At 35.0% G+C, this 24062-nt stretch overlaps 2 protein-coding genes across 4 annotated transcripts in view; one reads left to right on the forward strand and one right to left on the reverse strand.

Annotated features, from left to right (window-relative positions):
* The first annotated feature begins 526 nt into the window (after window positions 1-526).
* LOC123524656 (proteasome subunit beta type-2-like) lies at window positions 527-15130 on the forward strand. Its single transcript, XM_045302999.2, has 6 exons — window positions 527-707; window positions 6758-6880; window positions 7779-7849; window positions 10070-10232; window positions 13180-13229; window positions 14246-15130. Exons 1-6 carry the CDS (start codon window positions 617-619, stop codon window positions 14351-14353), a joined length of 606 nt encoding a protein of 201 aa, XP_045158934.1. The 5' UTR covers window positions 527-616; the 3' UTR covers window positions 14354-15130.
* A 2109-nt stretch (window positions 15131-17239) lies between these two features.
* LOC123524655 (protein zyg-11 homolog B-like) overlaps window positions 17240-24062 on the reverse strand; it is an 87123-nt gene continuing 80300 nt past the window's right edge. Inside the window, exon 13 of one of the 3 annotated variants that reach the window (XM_053538636.1) lies at window positions 17240-23668. In XM_053538636.1, coding sequence (XP_053394611.1) covers window positions 23499-23668 — 170 coding nt within the window. In that variant the 3' untranslated portion in view covers window positions 17240-23498. The remainder of the gene's footprint in view (window positions 23669-24062) is intronic. The other 2 variants (XR_008370240.1, XR_008370241.1) reach the window with 2 other exon arrangements.

A 24062-nucleotide genomic window follows, 5' to 3' on the forward strand; every position in this document is an offset into this window, starting at 1 on the left:
GAAGACTGACTAAATTAGCTGAAGCTGACACTTCTTTTCAAGAACATTTATAGATACATTGACATCAGCACTGAGATCAAAATCCAGAATCAAAACTGCCTTAGATGTTTGCCATTTTAAATTCTTCATCAAAAGAATGTCTGAAGTACAGTTTTCAAAAGGTACCGGTCTAGGAAAGAGGTTTTAATACAAGCTTAAATTAAGCTTTTCTCCCCAAACCTATGTCATTAATATATGTTTGTATGTAACGCATGTTTGGAAATAAACATTGTTTAAACCAATTTCAGTACAGATTCCAAGCATCCACGGTTACAGTATTGCTCTATCTCTGTTCTTGTAGTTGGGTGTAGTTGTATATAATTGTGTCGGTGTTTTGTTAACTTCAACAGCGCACATACAAAACTGTAACATATTAAATTTCTTTAACAACTGTTTCTCTAACAGGGCCGACCAGTCATAATCGGAAATCGATTGTTGGTTGTACCGATGCAGATAGATAGAACATGGTATGGTATGGTATGGTCTTTAAGAAATGTAAACGGTGTGAGAGTACTTTTCGCCTGCATGACCGGCAAACTTTGTTTTCTCGGAAAATAAGTAAAATAATCAGTTCAAGATGGAATGTTTGATTGGTATTCAAGGAAAAGACTTTGTATTAGTCGCTGCTGACACTGTTTCAGCAAGAAGTATCGTTTCTATGAAACAAGGTGATCAGATATTTTATGTTTTCTATACTTTCTTACCCCACCCACATTACTTTTTAAACTCACAGGCTTTCCTGAGTTGTTTTGCACCTTAAAAATCTAGGTCAGTAAGTGACAGCCACTCAGTCACCAATCCCAAGTTTAAATTGTTGATAGCATCATTGAAAACATATGATTTGTGGATATAAAAATTGGGAAACACTTCCATATGAAACAGTAGAACTGGTAGGTCAAAACATACCCAAACCAAAATGTACCCACATGGTAAAGTCAAAATGTACTCAAAAAAAGTCAAAATGACCTACACACCACAAAAATATACTGACTAAAGGTTAGGGTTAGGTTTAACCTAGCTTCAAAAATTTGTTTTAAACCATCTCTATGGCGGCAGCATTTCGGTAGTCCAAATAATAGGACGTTGCGTGACAGCGTGATAACTTTTGACGGTCGCTGTGACTGTCACGTCCAAACTTATTCTGCATATTTCTGTTAGGAAATCCCTAATAGAAATCCATTGGGAACATTTTCTGGTACATGTACAAAGTATTTGTAATGATTACATCTCTGATCTATAACAGGTCCCAGAAAAGTCACAAATTAGCTATATAGCTAAATCCAGCTATATATAGCTAGAAATAGCTATAAAACCAATAACAGTTGTTAAAAATATGTGAATATCAAATATAAAATAGTTATTATCCCGTTCAAGTGGTTTATGAGACAAAAGACAAACACAAAGAATGGAGATATATGCAGTTTCAGTTTCAATACATGTTGCGAATTTCTGCGATTAGTCATTTATAAATTTTTCTTATACTACGATGATATCACAAGTGAAAAATTCAGTGATGATTTATCGCAAAATACTGCCGCAGTTATTGAAAATGTGACTACAAAGATCGTAGTTTTGTGTTATTGTCTTTCATCTTATAAACCTTTTGGACGTGATTATGACCATTTTGCATCTTATTTTGACATATTTTGCATTATTGGTATTGGTTTTATAGCTACTTCTAGCTATATATAGCTACATTTAGCTATATAGCTAATTTGTGACTTTTCTGGGACCTGTATAATGAATTTATGTTGACATTAAAGCATAAACTTACCTTGCTGATATTTTATGAATGTACATTTTGTATTTTGTTTCTGCAGTTTAGTGTTATCGGCAGTTTGGTATGTACTGAAACCGGTGTCGGTAGCTATCACCTCACACCTGTCACTTCATATTTTCGAAGATTTAAGTCTCTTATTTCAAACTATGAGTTATGTTCAACTCATTTGAAGTTTCTACATGAATATTAATGTCTTAATTTATGAGAGCAAGTAAGTCTGACCAGTATATTATGTTTTTTTTTTTTTTTTAATGTCTTCGTTTTCCTAACAGTAAAATGCAGATACGGGCAAGGCTTAGAGGGATGACAACTATAAAATATCAGATCATAAAATAAGTCATCCCGATAAGCCAAATGAGAAAGGCTAGCATATGGAGAAGAGACACACCCATAAAAATTAACTATTCTGCCAGGCTACATGGCAATTAGTCAAAACAATTTGACGGTCAAATTGTTTTATGTTTCAATTTTGTGACGGTCGATCTAACCATCAAAACTTGGAAGGACCTAAATAATGGAGGATAAATCACAGTACACAGTCCTGTTAGGTTATTTGTTTTATCACTTGCACATATCAGGGATCATTTTTGGCCGGAATTTGGCAATATTCTCGCATTATTTTGTCGAAAATCTCATAAATTTTGATCAAATGCATGTGAAAGTTGCATCCGTGCAGCCATTGATCATATGATGTTCATTAGGTGCTTGATTTTTGCTTCTATCTCCTTAGAGCATATGGTGATGACTACCAGGCAAAAATCATCCATTTTCGCGAAGTGTCAAAACACCACCGAAGCAGAAATTGAAGTGTTTGGAAGGCTATGAGTAGCCATGAGAATAACAACAAGGTGGAGAAACCCCTGATGATGTCCCTTCATGAAAAAAAACAACAACACAAAAAAAATGCTGAACACCTGAAATTCCAAACAAAATGGTTGTAATCGAGGGTCATTAATGAGTTTGATTTCAAAGCTGTTTTGGCCTAATGGAAGTGTATCAAATCCAGAAAGATTAAAATATAACTGAACTTCCACTTGGACAGAGCAGTTTTGAAGTAAAAGCTCAAAGTTAACTCCTTACTGAAAGGAAAAATGCATGTGAACCCTACACTTAGCTACAACTTCCATCAACCTACTCAGCAGTTTCAGGCACTGAATTTTAGAGTTATGTTAAAAGTGTCTCTGTGAGATAAATTGTTCTTACAAATAAGCAGATGTTTGCTTTTCAGTGTAATAAACGCTGTCTGCCAATGTAAAATCTCATTATAAAAAGAAAAAATCCCATTCATTTTGTCAAAATCTCATTGATTCATGGCAAATGGGAATTAATCTCATAAAGGTATCTGCCAAAAGTGATCCCTGCATATTGCCGTGTAGATGCGATAAACCTCAATAGCGTACAGTACATACATATTAAGTTTATACTGTTTAAAACACCAGAAAAATCGTAATTTTGGAAATTATTTGACGATTTTTACAGAAATCAATGAGGAATTAAATCCCCTTTTGATACATGTAAGTTTTAATTGAATTTATCTCATATTCGCAACAAAATCAACATTTTAACCCAAATCGGCAGCGATGGCAATTTCATTGGAAATTTCCTGCACTATTTTGGTTTTACGAGTGTTTGACCTGAGTGAAGATATTGCCCATAAAAAAAAACTCAATATTTCCTAGAATTGCGTCAAATTAGTTGGACTATGCGGCAGTTAGCCTTACTCATTTGGCTTATCGGGATGACTTATTTTATGGTCTGATATTTTAAAGTTGTCATCCCTCTAAGCCTTACCCGTATCTGCATTTTACTGTTAGGAAAACAAAGACTAAAAAAAATACAAAAAAGTCATAAAATACTGGTCAAACTTACTTGCTCCAGTAAATTAAACATTAATATTCATGTAGAAACTTCAAATGGGTTGACTATAACTCATAATTTAAAATAAGAGACTTAAATCTTTGGAAATAGGATGTGAACTGACCTGTGCGAGGAGATATTTACCCCGACACCGGTTTCAATCCACAGCGGACTGCCGATGACACTAAATTGCAGAAACAAAACACAAAATGTACATTAAAAAATGACAGCATGGCAATTTTATGCTTTAATGTCAACAAAAATTCATTATTAGAGATGTAATCATTACAAATACACTGTACATGTACCAGAAAACATTCCCAATGGATTTCATTTGGGATTTCTTAACAGAAATATGCAGATTAAGTTTGGATGTGACGGGACAGCCACAGTCAAAAGTTATCACACTGTTTTGAAACGTCATTATTTGGACTACATGGCAATATTATTAGTTACACTGCTTGTTGGTGACAGGAGACGGGATATACGCTGTCGAGGAAATCCACATCGGGCGAGAGCAAAGCTCTCGTCTGATACGGATTTTCGAGACAGCGTATATCCCGTATCCTGTCACCAACAAGCTGTGTAACGATTTTATCTTGCTGACTACCCTTTACTTACACGCTATTATCTAATATTTTGTAAATTAACAAAGCGGCAGCCATTTTTATGCCCCCGAAGGGAGGCATATAGTTTTTGAACCGTCTGTCGGTCCGTCAGTCTGTCGGTCTGTCAGTCTGTCCGCAATTTTCGTGTCCGGTCCATATCTTTGTCATCGATGGATGGATTTTCAAATAACTTGGCATGAATGTGTACCACAGTAAGACGACATGTCGCGTGCAAGACCCAGGTCCGTAGCTCAAAGGTCAAGGTCACACTTAGACATTAAAGGATAGTGCATTGATGGGCGTGTCCGGTCCATATCTTTGTCATCGATGGATGGATTTTCAAATAACTTGGCATGAATGTGAACCACAGTAAGATGACGTGTCGCGCGCAAGACCCAGGTCCGTAGCTCAAAGGTCAATGTCACACTTAGACTTTAAAGGATAGTGCATTGATGGGCGTGTCCGGTCCATATCTTTGTCATCCATGGATGGATTTTCAAATAACTTGGCATGAATGTGTACCACAGTAAGACGACGTGTCGCGCGCAAGACCCAGGTCCGTAGCTCAAAGGTCAAGGTCACACTTAGACGTTAAAGGATAGTGCATTGATGGGAGTGTCCGGTCCATATCTTTGTCATCCATGGATGGATTTTCAAATAACTTGGCATGAATGTGTACCACAGTAAGACGACGTGTCGTGCACAAGACCCAGGTCCGTAGCTCAAAGGTCAAGGTCACACTTAGACGTTAAAGGTCATTTTTCATGATAGTGCATTGATGGGCGTGTCCGGTCCATATCTTTGTCATTCATGCATGGATTTTAAAATAACTACGCATGAATGTGTGACACAGTAAGACGACATGTCGCGCGCAAGACCCAGCTCCGTAGGTCAAAGGTCCTAAACTCTAACATCGGCCATAACTATTCATTCAAAGTGCCATCGGGGGCATGTGTCATCCTATGGAGACAGCTCTTGTTTTAAAATCAAAATTCATATCTGAAATGTACTAGCAGGATATGGAATATATCCTGTCTCCACGTGACGTCTATTGACCAATAGAAATGCAAAAAACTTGTAGGAGGCAAGATAAACACAGGTACCCTGCTGCTGGACATATAGCGATCATGTTGATTGCCACACAGGTACCTTGTGGCTGGACATACAGAAGTTATTTCTCCTATTTGAAATTATTTACATATATTGCCGATGATATTAAAATAAAGACAAGGTAGCACTTACGCCATTTTTTTCAACCAACAGAAGTGGATTGAGTTTGGCTTGACAGTGAAAACGCATGTATACGCCGGGAGACTTGCTCTTTTTACCTGTCCTGTCAAATTTTTTGTAGTTTTCATTGCCAAGCCAGATTCAATCCACTTCCATTGGTTGAAAAAATGGCGTGAGAACTGCCTTGTCATTCTTTTAATATCCTCGCCAAATTCTGGATAAGTTAATTGAAAGTTGTGGGTTACAAAAATGTATTTGGTGACTACAGTAAATATAAAGAATTTCAGATAGGAGAAATAACGGTCAGTTCACAGCGGGTAGTCAACACAGCAGCTTTGTGTCCAGCTGCAGAGTACCTGTGATTGTCCACTATGATTTGACCCATATTTCTCCCATTTGAAATTCTTTACATAATATAGTTACCAAAAAACCCATAACTAAAGTTACTTTCGATTTAATTGTTTCTTTAAAATAATCGTAATTTGCCGGTAATAAAAAAAAAATGGGAAAGCCTGCAATTTACCAGTATGCACTTTCAGTAAGTACTCTCTCTTTATTCTTTTGGGGGCTACCTCCCCTACACTCTCATGTTTTCTTTGTTTATTGAATAAATAATTGATACAATAAATTTATTTAATCGATTGTAACAAGCACACCCTGCCTTTTGAAATCCTAGCAGGAAGTGCAGATGGATAAAGTGCATTCAAGCCAAAAAATGACAAGATACATTTTGTAGTTCTCATGAAATTTTTTCAACAACAGAAATGGATTGAGTCTGGCTTGGCAATGAAAATGAAATAATCTGTGATATAGGTAAAAAAGAACGTTTCTGGCATGCGCGGGTGTTTTCATCTATCAGAAATAGTTTTAAATTATACATCACTGTCCTAATAATGCTAATTAAAGTCTTGCAAAAAAACTGCACTCACCTTTTGGCACATTGACACTGCGCATATCAAAAGTTTCTGCTCTTTACTTTGTAATTCATGTGATAAATTTCTTTTGGCAAAATAATTGTCTACAAAATACTTGAAACTCTATTTAAATGTACTGGTACTCTGTATCTGTATTTTGCTAAGTAAATCTTTAGAACTTGAAATACATTTTGTATTCTTGAGAGGTTCAAAATTGGGTAGTATTTGAATTTTTCTATTTATGTTAAAATTGTATTTGAATTTGAACAACTCATCTCATAGTGTATATAATATTGTGTCTGCTATTTACAGTTTTTGTTTGATTTCAGATTATGATAAAATGTTCAAATTAAATGATAATTTGTTGATGTTGGTAACTGGAGAATCTGGAGACACAGTCCAATTTGCAGAGTACATTGGCAAAAATATACAACTGTACAAGATGAGAAATGGTAAGAAAACTGTTTTTAGTCTTGCTTTAATGTATGGTCATGAATATTGAGTATTAAAGAAATCAGAAATATAGTAAACCTTTTTATGCCCCCCGAAGGGAGGCATATTAGTTTTCAACTGTCTGTCCGTTCGTTCGTTAGTTCGTCACAACGTTAACTTTTTGCATGAAGGCACTTTACTCGTGAACCACTGCACCCAGGACCTTCAAACTTCACATGCTGATAGTACTTATTGAGTACACCATCCCTACTGACTTTGGGGTCACCAGGTCAAAGGTCAAGGTCACAGGGGCCAATGTTAACTTTTTGCATGAAGGCACTTTACTCACGAACCACTGCACCCAGGACCTTCAAACTTCACGTGCTGATAGTACTTATTGAGTACACCACCCCTACTGAGTTTGGGGTCACCAGGTCAAAGGTCAAGGTCACGGGCCAACGTTAACTTTTTGCATGAAGGCACTTTACATGCGAACCACTGCACAACCTTCAAACTTCACATGCTGATAGTACTTATTGAGTAAACCACCCCTACTGACTTCGGGGTCACCAGGTCAAAGGTCAAGGTGCTGCAGGGGCATTTGTCACCATTAGTGACAGCTCTTGTTTTCTATGAAAATAATGTCTTCTGCATTTAACTGAATTTAACCCTTACATGTAGCCTGCTAAATTTCTAAAATGGACTGCTCCATCATTCGATTTGGGCAATACAATTTATTATTCAAAGGGATGTTCACTGAAAATTTACAGACTGAGTAGCGAACAGTGCAGACCATTATCAGCCTATATGGATGTGCAAGCTGATCTTGGTCTGCACTGGTCTCAAAGGCAAAATCACTTGCTGCCAGCAGGCTAAAGGTTAATTACCTGTAACTTTATGCTTTCACATATTTTTCAGGTTATGAACTGTCTCCCAGTGCAGCCGCCAATTTTACAAGAAAGAATCTTGCAGATTATCTCAGGAGTCAGGTAATTTCTGAATTATTATCTGAATTATTAGAGAGTTTGTTATTTCAAAGGTGTACATGTAGCAGTCCTTTGCATAATAAGCATCTGGTAACAATAGAGACTTATATCGTATCATATAGTTATACAGAGTTTGTTAATTGGAAGTTTATATTAAAATCTCTTAAGAAAGGTACAGGGTAAAACAAGATTTTCAAACAGAATCAGGATTCAGTGATTGTGTTTTGAAATGATAACAAGATTTTTAAGAGATGCAGTTCGTAAAATTCTTGTTGATAATAGTAACTTCTCTCACTTTACTCAAGTTATTCTGATGGACATAGCAAACTACAGTACAACCGCGATCCTATGAAAAGCCAAGGGACCGGCCGTTGTTTTCGTAATATCGCATCTTCGTTCGAGCGTAGCATAGGAAATTTCGCTATACAGCACCTTAATATCTACACGTCGTAACCCGTGATATTTAAACGTGATTTTCTATAGGAGTACATGTATACCAATTTTATATGTACATCTAGGTTTACTACAAATCTTATTCGAATCTGAACTCAGATGGTATCTGGAATGTAAAACGTTTTTTTTTTCTTCACTTTTTATTCACTGTACATTAAACATATATAGGGTACAATGTTGCACGAGAACAAAAAATCGCAATTGCATATTCCGATACCCTCAGCTACCCTTTACTGAATTGTTTGGAATAATAAAACGACAATAAACAGACGATCAGGACTTAAATATTTTTTTTTCTTTATGCAGTGATTGTTTGAGACGTATAGATATCGAAGCAAGTGTGACTGGTTTGCCATCCGATCTGATAGTTATAAGAGAAAAAATTAACCACTAACTTTTGTCATAGTGTACAGCGTATGTGTTTCGAATTTGATTACTAAGTTTTCACACTTTAATTACTGTTTACGCCCAGCTAAATGATAGTGACACTTTCCACTCTAAAGCGTTTTCACGCCGTTATGGAAGGTGTGAAAATTTAGACGATACAGATATTTGTAAAATCGCAACTTAAACAAGTTGAAAACATGCTTTAAGGACATAACAATACATTCGTAGGAGCGCATTTTTCGTAAAATTGCATTTTCGTAAAACCGCCAATTTGTAACATAGAAATAAGAAGGAAAGCAGCCGGGACCACAAAACCTTTTCGTAGTATACCGGTATTCCGTTAGATTGTGATTCATAGCATCGCGAATGCACTGTACCCGCCCGCTTAGCTCAGTAGGGAGAGCGTTGGTCTACCGATCGCGGGGTCGCGAGTTCGATCCCCAGGCAGGGCGTATGTTCTCCGTGACGATTTGATAAAAGACATTGTGTCTGAAATCATTCGTCCTCCACCTCTGATAATTCATGTGGGGAAGTTGGCAGTTACCTGCGGAGAACAGGGTTTGTACTGGTACAGAATCCAGGAACACTGGTTAGGTTAACTGCCCGCCGTTACATGACTGAAATACTGTTGAAAAACGGCGTTAAACCCAAAACAAACAAACAAACAAAAACTGTTTTTGTCATAAAGACCTTAGATGAAGTAAATTGGTTGTATCAAAAATGTTCGTTTGCTTTCAGGTTATCACTGTTTTTCATCAGTATTTCAGTCATGTAACAGTCGGCACTTACTGGTTTCTGAACCAAAAGCTGTTTAGTTTTTAGCTCGACTATTCGAAGAATAGGGGAGCTATCCTACTCACCCTGGCGTCGGCGTGAGCGTCACACAAATGTTAAAGTTTGCGTACCACCCCAAATATTTTCAAAGTCCATTGAGATATTGCTTTCATATTTTGCACAATTGTTTACCATCATGACCCCAGTCTGTGAAAAAGAGGAGGCAACTCTATCAAGCATTTTGACTGAATTATGGCCCCTTTTTGACTTAGAATATGCTTATTGTAATGTTAAAGTTTTACTCATTGCTTATATTATACTATCAAGCACTGAGAATAGTCAAGCGCGCTGTCCACTGACAGCTCTTGTTTTCCTTCTTATTGTTACTAGTATCTTGTGTGTAGGTTAAATACCGGTACTTCAATAAATTTTAACGCACAGTCACTATTTAAGATTAAAAGATGCAGATTTCATGTAGTTCACTCGTTATGTGATTGACATGATGTAGTATATGTACATGTACCTATCTCTTATTAGTCTTAATAATTTTAAACTCATGCCAGTGCCTTGAACAAAGGCATATTTGTGATTTTGATTGTGATATTTCAGACACCATACATGGTAAACCTGTTGTTGGCGGGCTATGATAAGGATGAGGGACCGTCCCTATACTTCATGGACTATCTAGCCTCTCTCAACAAACTGCCATTTGCTGCCCATGGTTATGGAGCTCTTTTCACAATGAGTATCATGGATAGACACTACTATGAAGGTATTGCATTGTGTGCTTTCTGGAATATTTTGGATATAATTATATTACTGCGAGTTGCCTCTGCTAAGTTAACCCTTATCATGCTGGACATAATTGATTCTGCCATTAAGACCACGTGTAGATCATGATCAGCCTGCACATCCATGCAGTCTGATTTTGATCTGCACTGTTCGCCTTTCTGTCAGTATCTTTTTGGTATGCACCCTTGAAGTTGTTAACAGTTAATGGTACTCTCCAAATTGAATAATGGATCAGTCCATTTTAGAAATTTAGCAGTGTAAGGGTTATATAATGCAGTATTTAGTCTGTTATCCGTACAGTACAATACAGATATACAATATTTATAATGGCATGGTGCAAGCATAGTACAGATGTGTTGAATTAGAAAACTGCACTGCAGTGATATTAAAGTAAATTTTGTTGCATCCAAATTTTTCTTGATGAAACTGGTTTTCATATAAAAAGTTGATAAAAACTTTATTTCATGCGATATATTGATATGTGTTGGTCTTTTATGGGTTTTTATTGTAATTTACTAAATATTTAAATTGTTTCAAATTTGTAACATTACAGTTTCAGTTCGTTCCAGCATACTCAAAGTACATGTAATGTATTGGGCTGTGGTCTTTGGTTATAAAACTGAAGTTAAAAACCAGTCTCAGATTTAAGGTTATAGAGAATTAAGACCAGTCTCAAAACTTAGACATTTGATTGGCTGTTTCTGCACACATTTTTGAAGTAGACCAATGGCTAGTCAGCAAGGTAGACTGGTATCCAAAGTCATTTTAACTACTTAGAGCCAGTACATACTAAAACATAAGATAAGATTACACAATAAAGTTGAATTGCCTGACAGTATTTTTCTTGCACAGAAACTGACATTTCCAGTGATATTACCCATGCAAGCTAAACCCATCTGGCACCCACTAGGCCATATGACTCCCATGCTGTTAATGACAATTAACGATTCCTGCATTGATTATATACTGTTTATGTGAAACAAAGAAAGTATTTAGTTTTGCTTTATTTATTCTATTATTTGGTAAGATATGGTATGCCAAAAATAATCTACCACTGTTAGTAGATACAGATGGGAATTTCCGGTTCTCCGGTAACTGTTTTAACAGTAACTTTACAGATCCTCAGTACCTGCCAAAACAGTTAACCTAGAACCAGGTATAACCATCTGCAGTGGGTGTAAAAAAAAAAGTGTTGTTTCTGGTATCCTGACCTTTGACCTACCCTAAATTTTTGGCCTGACCCTAAATGTTTTTATGGCCTTGGAGGGTTTTTTTTCAACTTTTTAACAAAAAGTGGCAAAACTGCATTTTTTATGCTTTAAACATGGTCAGTGATGTTAGAAATCAACTTACTGATGCTCTAAAGGCATAACCCCTGTTTGTATTCATTTTTTGACACAAAAATAATTACTGAAAAGACCCACTTAAAAAACAAGAGGACCAATCGCTCACCTGTCTCCACATGACCCAATTTTCATGAAGATCCATTGAAAAATATGGCTTCTAGAGCGGTCACAAGGTTTTTCTATTATTTGACCTAATGACCTAGTTTTTGAAGGCACATGACCCAGTTTTGAACTTGACCTAGATATTATCAAGGTAAACATTCTCACCAATTTTCATGAAGATCTCATGAAGAGTATGGCCTCTAGAGAGGTCACAAGGTTTTTCTATTTTTATACCTACTGACCTAGTTTTGACCACATGTGACCAAGTTTCAAACTTTATCAAGATATCATCAAGGTGAACATTCAGACAAATTTTCATGAAGATCCATTGAAAAATATGGCCTCTAGAGTGGTCACAAGGCTTTTCTATTTTTAGACCTACTGACCTAGTTTTTGATGGCACATGACCCAGTTTTGAACTTGACCTAGACATCATCAAGATGAACATTCTGACCAATTTTCATGAAAATCCATTGAAAAGTATGGCCTCTAGAGAGGTCACAAGGTTTTTCTATTTTTAGACCTACTGACCTAGTTTTTGACCGCAGTAGACCCAGTTTCAAACTTGACCTAGATATCATCAAGATGAACATTCAGACCATTTTTCATACAGATCCCATGAAAAATATGGCCTCTAGAGAGGTCACAAGGTTTTTCTATTATTTGACCTACTGACCTAGTTTTTGAAGGCAAGTGACCCAGTTTCGAACTGGACCTAGATATCATCAAGGTGAACATTCTGACCAATTTTCATGAAGATCCTGAAAAATACGGCCTCTAGAGAGGTCACAAGGTTTTTCTATTTTTAGACCTACTGACCTACTTTTTGACCGCAGTTGACCCAGTTTTGAACTTGACCTAGATATCATTAAGAAGTACATTCAAACCAACTTTCATACAGATCCCCTGAAAAATATGGCCTCTAGAGAGGTCACAAGGTTTTTCTATTATTTGACCTACTGACCTAGTTTTTGATGGCACTTGGCCCAGTTTCGAACTTGACCTAGATATCATCAAGATAAACATTCTGACCAATTTTCATGAAGATCCATTGAAAAGTATGGCCTCTAGAGAGGTCACAAGGTTTTTCTATTTTTAGACCTGCTGACCTAGTTTTCGACCGCAAGTGACCCAGTTTCGAACTTGACCTAGATACCATCAAGATGAATATTCTGACCAACTTTCATAAAGATCCCATGAAAAATGTGACCTCTAGAGTGGTCACAAGCAAAAGTTTACAGACGGACGCATGCACAAAGGACAACAGACGCCACGCAATCACAAAAGCTCACATTGTCACTCTGTGACAGGTGAGCTAAAAAAAGATCAAAAAAAAATTTACTGACCTACCTCCATAATTTTTTTTAGCATTTTACCGGAAACAAACATTTTTTTTGTTAGGCCTTAACAGTCAGTGACAGATGATTAACCTTTCCTTCTATGGGAACAAGAATTTAGTTAGTAAATATTTCATTTCAGATATAACACTTGAGGAAGCCAAGGAACTCTTATCAAAGTGTGTAAATGAGGTAATGTTGTTGAAATCATATTTTTCTGAAAAAGTTTATTTCAGTTCAGATATCATATTGGTGATAAGATAGATCCCAGATTGACAGCTGTGGTTTACCTAAAGTACTGCTTACTTCATTTCTATTAAATGATTATTTATTAGAACTATACAGTTACGGCCTTTTCTCAGGTTGATAAATCACCAAATTGACACAACCTAACTGGGAGCTATTGTTAATTTATGACCAAAGATGTATTTTTCCCATGGTAAAAATTGTAAAGAATTTTAATACGCCCGAAGGAATGTATTATGTTATACCTCTGATGTTCATCTCTTAGCAATTTAGTGTCCGCTTTGTAACTCTGTAACCCCTTGAAGGATTACAAAGAAACTTGACAGAAATGTTCACCACATCAAGACAATGTGCAGAGCACATGTTTTGGATGGCTAACTTCAAGGTCAAGGTCACACGGTTCAAAGGTCATATGAGTTTGTTTTGTGTCTGCTCTGTAACTCTTGAACTGCTTGAAGGATTTTAAAGAAACTTGGCACAAATATTCACCACATCGAGACGACGTGCAGAGCGCATGTTTCGAATGGCTTGCTTCAACATCAAGGTCAAAGGTCATGCCTTCGGGTGTATATTGCTCCGCATTCTGGTGCTCTTGTTTATATATTTTATGTTAATTTAATTAGATATCCTAAATGTTTTATAACAGTCATTTACAAATAAAATCAAAGTTGAATTTCTAAAAAAATAATGAAAAATGGCTGAAATTTACAATGGAAATTTGTTGATTATAAATTGAAATCTAATCAACATATTTTGAAAACATAAGGTCTTATTACCACCCTTAGAGTTCGTAGAATGATATATAACGTTGATTGTATTCCCTTACAGAGAAATTAAGGAAAAACTTATGGAAAAGGATCAAACTGTAGTTATATTCGTAATTTATGTTGAAATTTTGTGTTTCACATTTGTTAAAAAATGTTTAGATCTGCTTGACAACCAACATAATGTTGTAATTTCAGATTCGACAGAGGTTTATTGTAAACATGCCGACATTCAAGGTTCGCTGCGTAGATAAAGATGGAGTTCGTGATCTTCCCGATATAGTTGCAACGACAACACCCTCATAACAAATCTCATTATTCATTATTAAAAAGCATTTTTTTCTATCATCGCCGCACTGACATCTGACATGCGAAAAAACTTCCCACACCAGTTTAGTCACTGAAAATAAGTGTACTTTCTCTGAAGATATAGTTTGTTAAATGTACTAGTATGTTTCTTTTAAGATATTAGTGAGAAGGAATTAACACTTTTTGGTTACGAATTGCCGACATGCGAAGCCCACTATGAATTATTTTAATTTGATAATGTAACTGTTACAAAACAATAAACAAATGCCATTTTAAAAAAAATTAAAGCACATACTTCTTTACTGCTTATACACAGCAAATTTGCTGAAAAATTAACAGGAAAAGTCTGAATTTTCACCACATTATTTTCAGTGACCATCTAGGTGTGGAGGATGTCTTAGATCAATTGAATTCAACTTAGAAATGAATTTGAGATGTCATTTTAGAGTAGACATCTGTGAATTGATAAAGGAAACAGGAATTTACTGATTGACTATCGTTTCAGAGTAACTTTAGATCAAGCACCTCAGTATGTTTTTGTTTAAATGCACGAAAGGCCGAGTTTCTGCAGGATTGAAATAATTTCATCAGTTTATTTCTGTTCATTTCTACACAGCTGGTGTAATTATAAAAGTGTATTGGAATATTATGGGAACAATATTTACAAAAGCAGTTTCTTGACTGATATAAATCTGTTGTTAAAACACAAAAAGTGCTGTATTGTTGTATGTGCTGACAATTTCAATCTTTTAATAAATTATTGAACTTTCCAAATTGTTTCTTTTTTCACCAACACAAATAACGGAGAAAGACTGGCTGGACGAAAACACCCTTCCCTAAGAAGAAAAACGTGCTGCATATGCTGCAGTGAAGTTACAAGAGCGTGTTTGCACATGATAACCGACATTTCCATGCGTTGTAAAACATATATTGGTGGCATTTTTAGCTCGACTTTTCATAAAATAGTAGAGCTATTGGACTCGTCCATGCGTTGGCGTCCAGATTTAGTTAAGGTTTTGTATGTAAGCTGGTATCTCAGTACTCACTAATGAGAATGGATTGAAACTTCACACACTTATTTACTGTGATAAACTGACTTACATTGCACAGGTTCCATAACTCTATTTTGCTTTTTTACAAAATTATTCCCCTTTATCGACTTAGAAACTTTTGGTTAAGGTTTTGTATGAAAGTTGGTATTTCAGTACTCACTAATGGGAATGAATTGAAATTTCACATACTTGTTCACTGTCATGATCTGACATGCACAAAGCAGGTCCCATAACTCTATTCATTTTTTTTTCAAAATTATGCCCCTTTTTCGACTTAGCAGTTTTTGGATAAGTTTTTGTATGTAAGCTGGTATCTCAGTATCCACTAATGGGAAAGGATTAAAACTTCACACACTTGTTCACTGTCATGATATGACATGCAGTGCAAAGGGTCAATAACGCCATTTGCATTTTACAAAATTATGCCTCTTTTTCAACTATTTGGTTAAATTCTTATATGTAAGTTGGTATCTTGGTACCCACTAATGGGAATGGATTGAAACTTTACACACCTGTCCACTGTCATGAGCTGATAAGCACTATGCAGGTTCCATAACCCTGTTTTGCCTTTTTACTAAATTATGCCCCTTTTTCGACTTTTGTATTCTTTCAGTTGACATGGCTGTTGAATAGTCGAGCGTTGCTGTCCTCCGACAACTCTTGTTTAACTAGTTGATATGAAATAACGAGTTCAGTTCAAACCCCATTGGATTTAGGTAGTTAAAAGATCTTAGTTTTAGGTTTTATTGTTCATTAAAGTTTTCAGACCAGTTTTTATGTCCTTAGCTTATGTATAATGCACCCCCTTACAATGATAGGTCATATGGCGACTTTCCAGCTTTGATGGTGGAGAAAGACCCCAGGTGCCCCTCCGTGCATTATTTCATCAAGGGGCCGGCACCTGGGTAGAACCACCAACCTTCTGTAAGCCAGCTGGATGACTTCCTCACATGAAGAATTCAACACCAGGACTGAGGCTCGAACCCACAATGGTGAGGGGCAAGTGATTTGAAGTCAGCGACCCTAACCACTGGGCCACGGAGGCTCCAAGAAAAGTGACCACGCCCCCTGGCAGCCATGTTTTTGACAAATCCTAATAATTTGAACAACCTTGACAGAAGGTTATATAAGGACCATTTGTGTGAATTTTTTTTGAAGTCTGACCAGCGGTTTAATAGATGTTGTTAGAAGCTTTTTCTATTTTTAGCTCTGGCAGCCCCTAAGTGCAACCAAGCAGAACCGTTTGAACAACTTTGAAAGAGGATCACCCAAAGAATATCCAGACCAAGTTTCATCAACTTCCACCTAATGGGTTCAGAGGAGAGTGGGCCATCTTTAACCCCAGGGAGATAATTTGGACAATTTTTGTAAAGGACTACTATACAATGCTACACACCAAATATCAAAGCCCTAAGCCATGTAGTTTTTCAAAGTTATCCCTATATAAGTCTATATAACCATGTGACCACCAGGGCAGGGCCATACTTGACCCTAGTGGGATAATTTGAACAATCTTTGTAGAGGACCACTAGATGATGTTACATAGCAAAGCCCTATGACCTGTGGTTTTGGACAAGAAGATTTTTAAAGTTTTTCCATTTGGTTCTATGGCAACCAGAGTTCTGTATGGAATTCAATTCTTTAAACAATTTTTAAAGCAGACCATCCAAGTAACATCCCTGTGTAGTTTTCATCAAAACTGGCCTGATGGTTTAGGAGGAGATGTTGTTTAAAGGAAAGTGAGGGCGGACGGACTACAGACAGTGAACGATCACAATAGCTCACCCCTAGCACTTTGTGCTCGTGCGAGCTAAAAAACAAAAGAAAAATGTCAATCAACATTGAATTTATTCAAGTATGTGTACATTATCATAACATACTTTTGATATTTCAACAATGATAAAATTCATGCACAGAAGAAACTTCATTTACAACAGGGTTACCACAGAAATACTACTGTTACTATGGTAACATAACAAACATGCAAAATGCCCACTAAAAACAAGTTTCTTAAGCTTCTCTAGAAGACCTTTCATCAGTAACAAAAACAAAGAAATCTGGCATTATCTTTATATAAGGGTACATTTATGAATATTGAATTTTAGCCTTGGCTAAAAAAAAGTAATAGAAATTGTACTGCAATCAGGCATTTATCATTCCATGTGGTTTGAGGATAACTTTGGTATGAAAAGAATTGAAACCACTGTCTTACCCTTGCATGATCAGAGATGATGCATGATGGGAGACTAATACGCTTTAACACTTGGGGTTGCTGCCAGCAGGTATAAATATATTGATTCTATAATACGTACTTTACTTTCATAGTAAATAAGATCTGAAACCAAAATTTTAGTCCTGTTTGGTGCCAAATTAACCTGTACCAGGGTGGTGCACCATAAATCCCAAATCAACATAAGAACCTATCACACTGCATGAACCAAGCACATGACCCAACAAGACTGCTACTGTACGTAACATTAACCTGAAAATCTTGTACTGTGCATAGATACTTATTTCTGTGGGCATTTTTATCAGCACTTATTGCAGAAGATGAGTCTACAAACAAATTAACAAATTTCATCATAATTTCATATCACATTTACAACAAAAAACTATATATATTAATAGTAACTGTATATCCACTTTCAAGTTTAACCAGAAAAGAGAAATTCAGCTGTAAAGCTAAATAAGTGAATATTAATACAGTAAAACTTGGATCTAGTGAACTCATCGGGACAGCAAATTTATTTTTATAACCGAAGTTCATGTAATGAACAATTCATAAATCACTGAAGAGATAACAAACCTGGTAAATATAGTTTGAACTCTCCTACTCCGATACTTGAAATTTCATTTTGCGACTTTACTAAATCCGACTTCATTTTATCAATCAAATACAGATTAGCGAAAAGCAAAACTAGATATTGACCTGTCTTGTTTATATCTGAATATTTGCTACAGCGAAGTCTGTTATAAATAAGTTTTATTGTATTTTGTAATCTAACATACCGTAGATACCCATGTATAATGCGCACCCGTGTATTATGCGCATCCCCGATTTTGGCCCGAAATCCTGGGAAAAAAAAAATAATTTTTTGGTCAATTTTGAGGTGGATGGAAAACGAAAGTAGAGTTTACATCGACACTGGTAATAAATTTTATCTCCGCGGTGGAGAGCAGTATCGGTCTCACGGTACTATCGATTTTTGTTTTCTCGAAAATAAAACCAATAAAATATTGTTTTATTTGTTGTTTTACCTTTTTAATTAACTATTTTGAATAAATAAACAGCAGCTGATTTAATATTTCGTAATGGTATTTTTCAAAATGACATGAGCTTCTCAATTCAGACCAATAACAAAAGGTGTGATAGTCTTTTTGTCACAAACAAATAGCCAATAATTACCGGCAATTAACGTGTCACCTCGTGTCAATTATGTTGTTCACAGTTTGATCTCGGTTAAAGATAATTCTCAATCTTTAATTAGTATCATAATTTTTGTGATTTATAAACATTTCTTTCATCAAAATACTTCTAAATTTATATGAAATTAATTTTGTTTGAAAGAAAAATAAACCATCGATCTTTTACGGAACGTAACGGCAATCTTAGATTTTAGCGGTGACAGTAAGCGCGGGGAGTAGTTTCCCTTTACAAAAATGGCGGACATCGGTAACAAACTTGTTTTGAAGTTAGAAAATTGTCTATACCTGTATATTATGCGCACCCACGATTCGCGGGTGGTCCCGGGGGTAAAAAAACTGCGCATTATACATGGGTATCTACGGTAAGTCTATACTTAGTTGAAAAATCAACACACTAATTATTCAAGAAATCTGTAAACCTATAGATTAGATTCAACTGACATATAACTGTACAGTTTTCTTTCTTTCATTTATAAGAATTGCAAAATTCACCTTCTTATGTCACACCATCATACTAAATTGAACAATAATTAAAGTGGGGTTTCTATCAAAAATCTTTCTTAAGTACAAGTTTGCATACTACATGTACTTGACAAGCTCATTATTACATATGCATTTTTACAGTAGAACCCCTTACATGTGTATTTATCAGCACTGACACAGGTGCTGGATGAATTCCATCACACTCCTATATCATCCCCAGATCAATAAAAACCTCTTTTTTTTTATTGATGTAGGGGATAATACGAGGTTGAGGTGGAAATTTTCAGGCTGTCTAGCATACCCTGACAAAAAATTAGGGCTAATTTTAGGGCAATTTGTACAAAAAAATAGGGCTAAAATTAGGACTTTGGTACAATTTTAGGGCTAAATTTAGGAATTTTCAAATTAAAATATGGACTTTAAAGACCATGTAATGTGCTTACCTTTATGTGATTGACATAAAATAACTTACAAATAGTGCTTTATTTACAGAAAAGACGTCTACCACTGGTAAACTGCTTTGAACTGTGCTAAACTGTTTTTTTCTGAATTAGAAGAACTTTTAAACAACATTTAAAACATTTTCTCTTTTTGATCATTGCAAAAACATTAAAAAATTAGGAATTTTTGTGAAAAAATAGGGCCTTTTTAGGAATTTCCTTTGATTTTTTTAAAAAAATAGGAATTTTAGCCAAATTGAAAAAAAAAATAGGAAAAAGCAGGAATTTTAGGGACGCTAGACAGCCTGAATTTTTTATTGACATTTGTAAATTTTGTACTGTATGCATGAAAAAAGTAAGATGTCACTTAAATTTATGTTTTTTTGGTTTTTTTTTCATGTTAAAAAATTAATCAGCAATGAAAATTTCAACTTAACTCGGTCTAAAAGACAAATAAAGAATGATATACAGGTGTATATTAGTAGGTTAAAAAAGGTCTATTAGTTACACATCAAGAAATATGCTCTTCTCCTTTTCAGAGTAATATTGTGTACTTTAGAACTCGCACATATTTCCCAGTACCAAGCAAATAATCTATACTGTGAAATCATTAATATTTGTGGATGACTAATTTTTGATGATTTCGGGGTTGTGTCAATCTACGAAATTAATCCAAACGAACATGTACAATTTCTATCCATTTTATCTTCAAAACTTGAAATCAATGAGTTCAGATTGCAACAAGACTGCCGTTTAGGTAAAAACCACGGAATTTTATAACCACTAAATGTAATATTTTCATGTTAAATATTTAACTTAAACAGACAGTATTCGCTTTTATTATATATCTATATAAATTCTGTAAAAAATCGGCTTGTATTTCACAATTAAATATGAGCAGACAGACAAAAATTCTGTATTGTACCTTTTGAATTCCGTATTGTATCTTCCGTATTATATGCTGCCGGACTTTTTTCATTAATATGCATAACCTGACACAGTTCTATAAATAGCGCACATAAAAACTTCACTAAGTTCCATTTAATATCGATAAACACTGACAATTTCGTTCAAGAACAAAACAAGAATCAAAATGGTAAAGGTATATAATAAAAGGGTCATTATAACAGTAGCTTGATCTGGGACTTTGTATTCGGCTCTCGTGGATTTTGCAAGGTTGGATCACACTCGGCGCTTGCGCGTCTCGTGAGATCCGATCTGGCAAAATTCACTCAAGCCGAATACTGCATCCCAGATCAAGCTACTGTTATAATAACCCCATTTTTCTCTTAGAAAACAAACACTTTCTGGTCACATAATAATTCGCAAAAATGTAGAAAAATTATTTCCAGCATCGTATATCTGCATGCCATAATCATTTCAGATATCTGATACATATATTGCATTGTTAAATACTTAATGCTGAATTTATTACATTCTAAAAAACAAATCTGGATGTTTCAACAAATGATACAATTAAATACATGTATAGAACAAACAAGCTATATGATACAGAAAACTGATAAATGTGATCGTCTAAGAAGGTTGCAAACTAAAATGGTTTATAATGAAAAGAAATGAATGCAGCATATTGAAATGTTGTGGAAGAAAAAATGACTTTGGTAAATACTCAGTGATAAATATATAGGCAACTTTTTACAGAAGCTATGGGTATTTCATGTCAAACAATATAAACAGCTGATTCTTGCAAACTTAATTTCAAGACTTAGCATTTCACATATTTACATTCGATAATAATAGACATGTGATCAGGTTCTTTTCAATGCTTGTGATCTAATCTCTAAACTTCGATCATATTTATTAAATTATCAATCAGAAATTTAGACTTGACTTTAACTTGCTCTGTCATTGTTGAAGTTTCAGACTTTAAAATCATCACTAAATAAGTCTATGAGCCAGATATGAAGCCTTGTGTATCACTGCAGTAACTGGGTCAAACTGCATTCAATAGCGTCATCTACTAACTAACCTGCCTACACCTACATAATGGAACTTATCAGACATCCTTTCATTATTGAAGCAAAACTGCTCAAAACAAAAAGAGTATTAAAGCAAGGAAATCAATATATATATATATATATATTTTAAATGGATAGCAACATCTTCAAAATAGAAATCTGTAATATTTAAGTCAATATTTTTGGATCAGCTGTAGAATAAAGCTAAGTTTCTTCTAGTTTATGTCATGTTTCTTTTTTTTTCAAACACAGAAAACGGCTTTTTTATACATTGTATATCTGTCTGGCTACACAAGTGTTTATATAAATAAATTGCTGAACAATCATACTGTCAAAATTTTCACATACATGCATTATAAAAGTTATAATCAATAAGAGATCTTTCACTTTTTTATATCTTTACTCTTGATACCATATTTAACCAGTTTCAACCCCACAAAAAGCTATAGTACGCTTCCCATTTTCTAACATCAACATATGTCACAAAATCCCAAATTAATACCACATTTACAGAGCTCCAGATAATTTTTTTGGCCTAAGAGTATTTACTCATAACTCTTGCGAATGAGTAAAATGGTAAAATCTGAAACTGACTAGGAGTAATTTTACTCCTGAAAATTTGTAAATGAGAAAAAAACAGAAATCAGTTTTATAACATATCTATTGGGTGTAACACCCATGACTTTGTTTGCAGTTCAGTTTCAATTCAGCATTCAAGTTTTTGCTTTTTTTTCTCCATTGGCTTGCTTTGGCTTCACACTCACTGCCAAATCCAATAGATTATTCAATATACCTTTAACCATGTTTTGGGAATCATTTTTTGTTGGTTTAAAGAATGCGTAGCACATTTGTTCACTTCATACATTCTTAGAAAGAGACATGTTGTTGTTTACTCCACACCGAAGTTGATATTTTAAATTGACACCGCTTTAAAATACACTACCTTACCATCAATGCTAATTCCCAACAATTTGATTTTTCACGCACTGAGTGAATAATATAGTTTAACCTAGGTTTATAGAGTACCATTCAATGCCTGTGTACTTTCAATGTGGCAGAATGAATGCCGATCGAACTCTGTTATGTAAAGCATCCAGACGATTAAGATTTTGTTTACGCTAGTAAAAAGTCACTGCATGCGTTTCTGTAATTTCATGTACGTTTTTATACGCTAAAAAATTAGCAGACATGCATATATGCATTATTTCAAAGTGTAATTTACGCTAATACGCATCTTATCTGGAGCTCTGCATTTACTCTATACCCTTTTTAACAATGGCTCTGGACACCAAAACAACTCGGTATTTTCTAATCTGGACTATAATGCCCATGACTGGTCAAATTCTAATAACATTATACAGTCACACTTCTTTCTATGAACTCGTATAATTCAAGCACTACCCTTCACTTGAAATCACCAGGTCCCAGCAAAATCCCTGTATAATGTATATTGTTCGATAGCTCGAACTGCTGATACTTCGAAGAAATTCAGACGGTCCTGTCAAGTTCGAGTGAACGAAGTACGACTATACCATTTTTTCCATGCATATTAATAAACAAGTAAAGAATGTCAATTCTGTCCAGGAAATGGATATATAACACTGGATTAAGCAAAATCTAGGTAAATTTTTACGACAGAAGAATTCACTATGAAAATTTGCGTTGATGATCACATTGTGAACGATCTGTTCATGATTCGTTGATGTTACTATTAATCTAAACATCCCTATTGTATGAACTAACTAATGAAATAATCCAACAATCAGTTTTTAATACTATCTGTTGCTGCGACTGTGCTGTTGCCGGTGACAACAAGGGAAACAACTTTCTGGCCTATATTTTTGACATTCATATCTACGCCAGGTTCACATATAACTGTCTCGAGTATCTCATTTACATTCTCTTCCTGTAACATTGCACAGTATTTCTCCGCTGAAATAAATAAAATGATAAATGTATTTGTAGAAACTGTCAAATATGCAGGTAAAAATTTGGGTAAATACATTTTCACTTACAAAATGAAGTATATTCATGGGATTTTTTTTTTGTCCTAAGATTTAGTACCGCATTGTTTTCAATGATCAGTATTTTACTACACCAAATGTTTTACTCCTGTATGATTATAAACTGACTAAAATGGAAGAGACTTGAATATGTAGTGCTTAATATCTAACAATTAGAAGGCTTTTCTATTGTTTTATCTTGTTTTGTTTTTGTTGTGTTTAACATAGCATCAACACAATTATAGGTCATATATATATATATAGATGTTTTATAATTAACTAGATGTGTATCCGTAGGACATGGTTTCATGACTGTAGGTGAA

The sequence above is a fragment of the Mercenaria mercenaria genome, chromosome 3, assembly GCF_021730395.1.
Source record: "Mercenaria mercenaria strain notata chromosome 3, MADL_Memer_1, whole genome shotgun sequence".
NCBI classification, from domain to species: domain Eukaryota; kingdom Metazoa; phylum Mollusca; class Bivalvia; order Venerida; family Veneridae; genus Mercenaria; species Mercenaria mercenaria.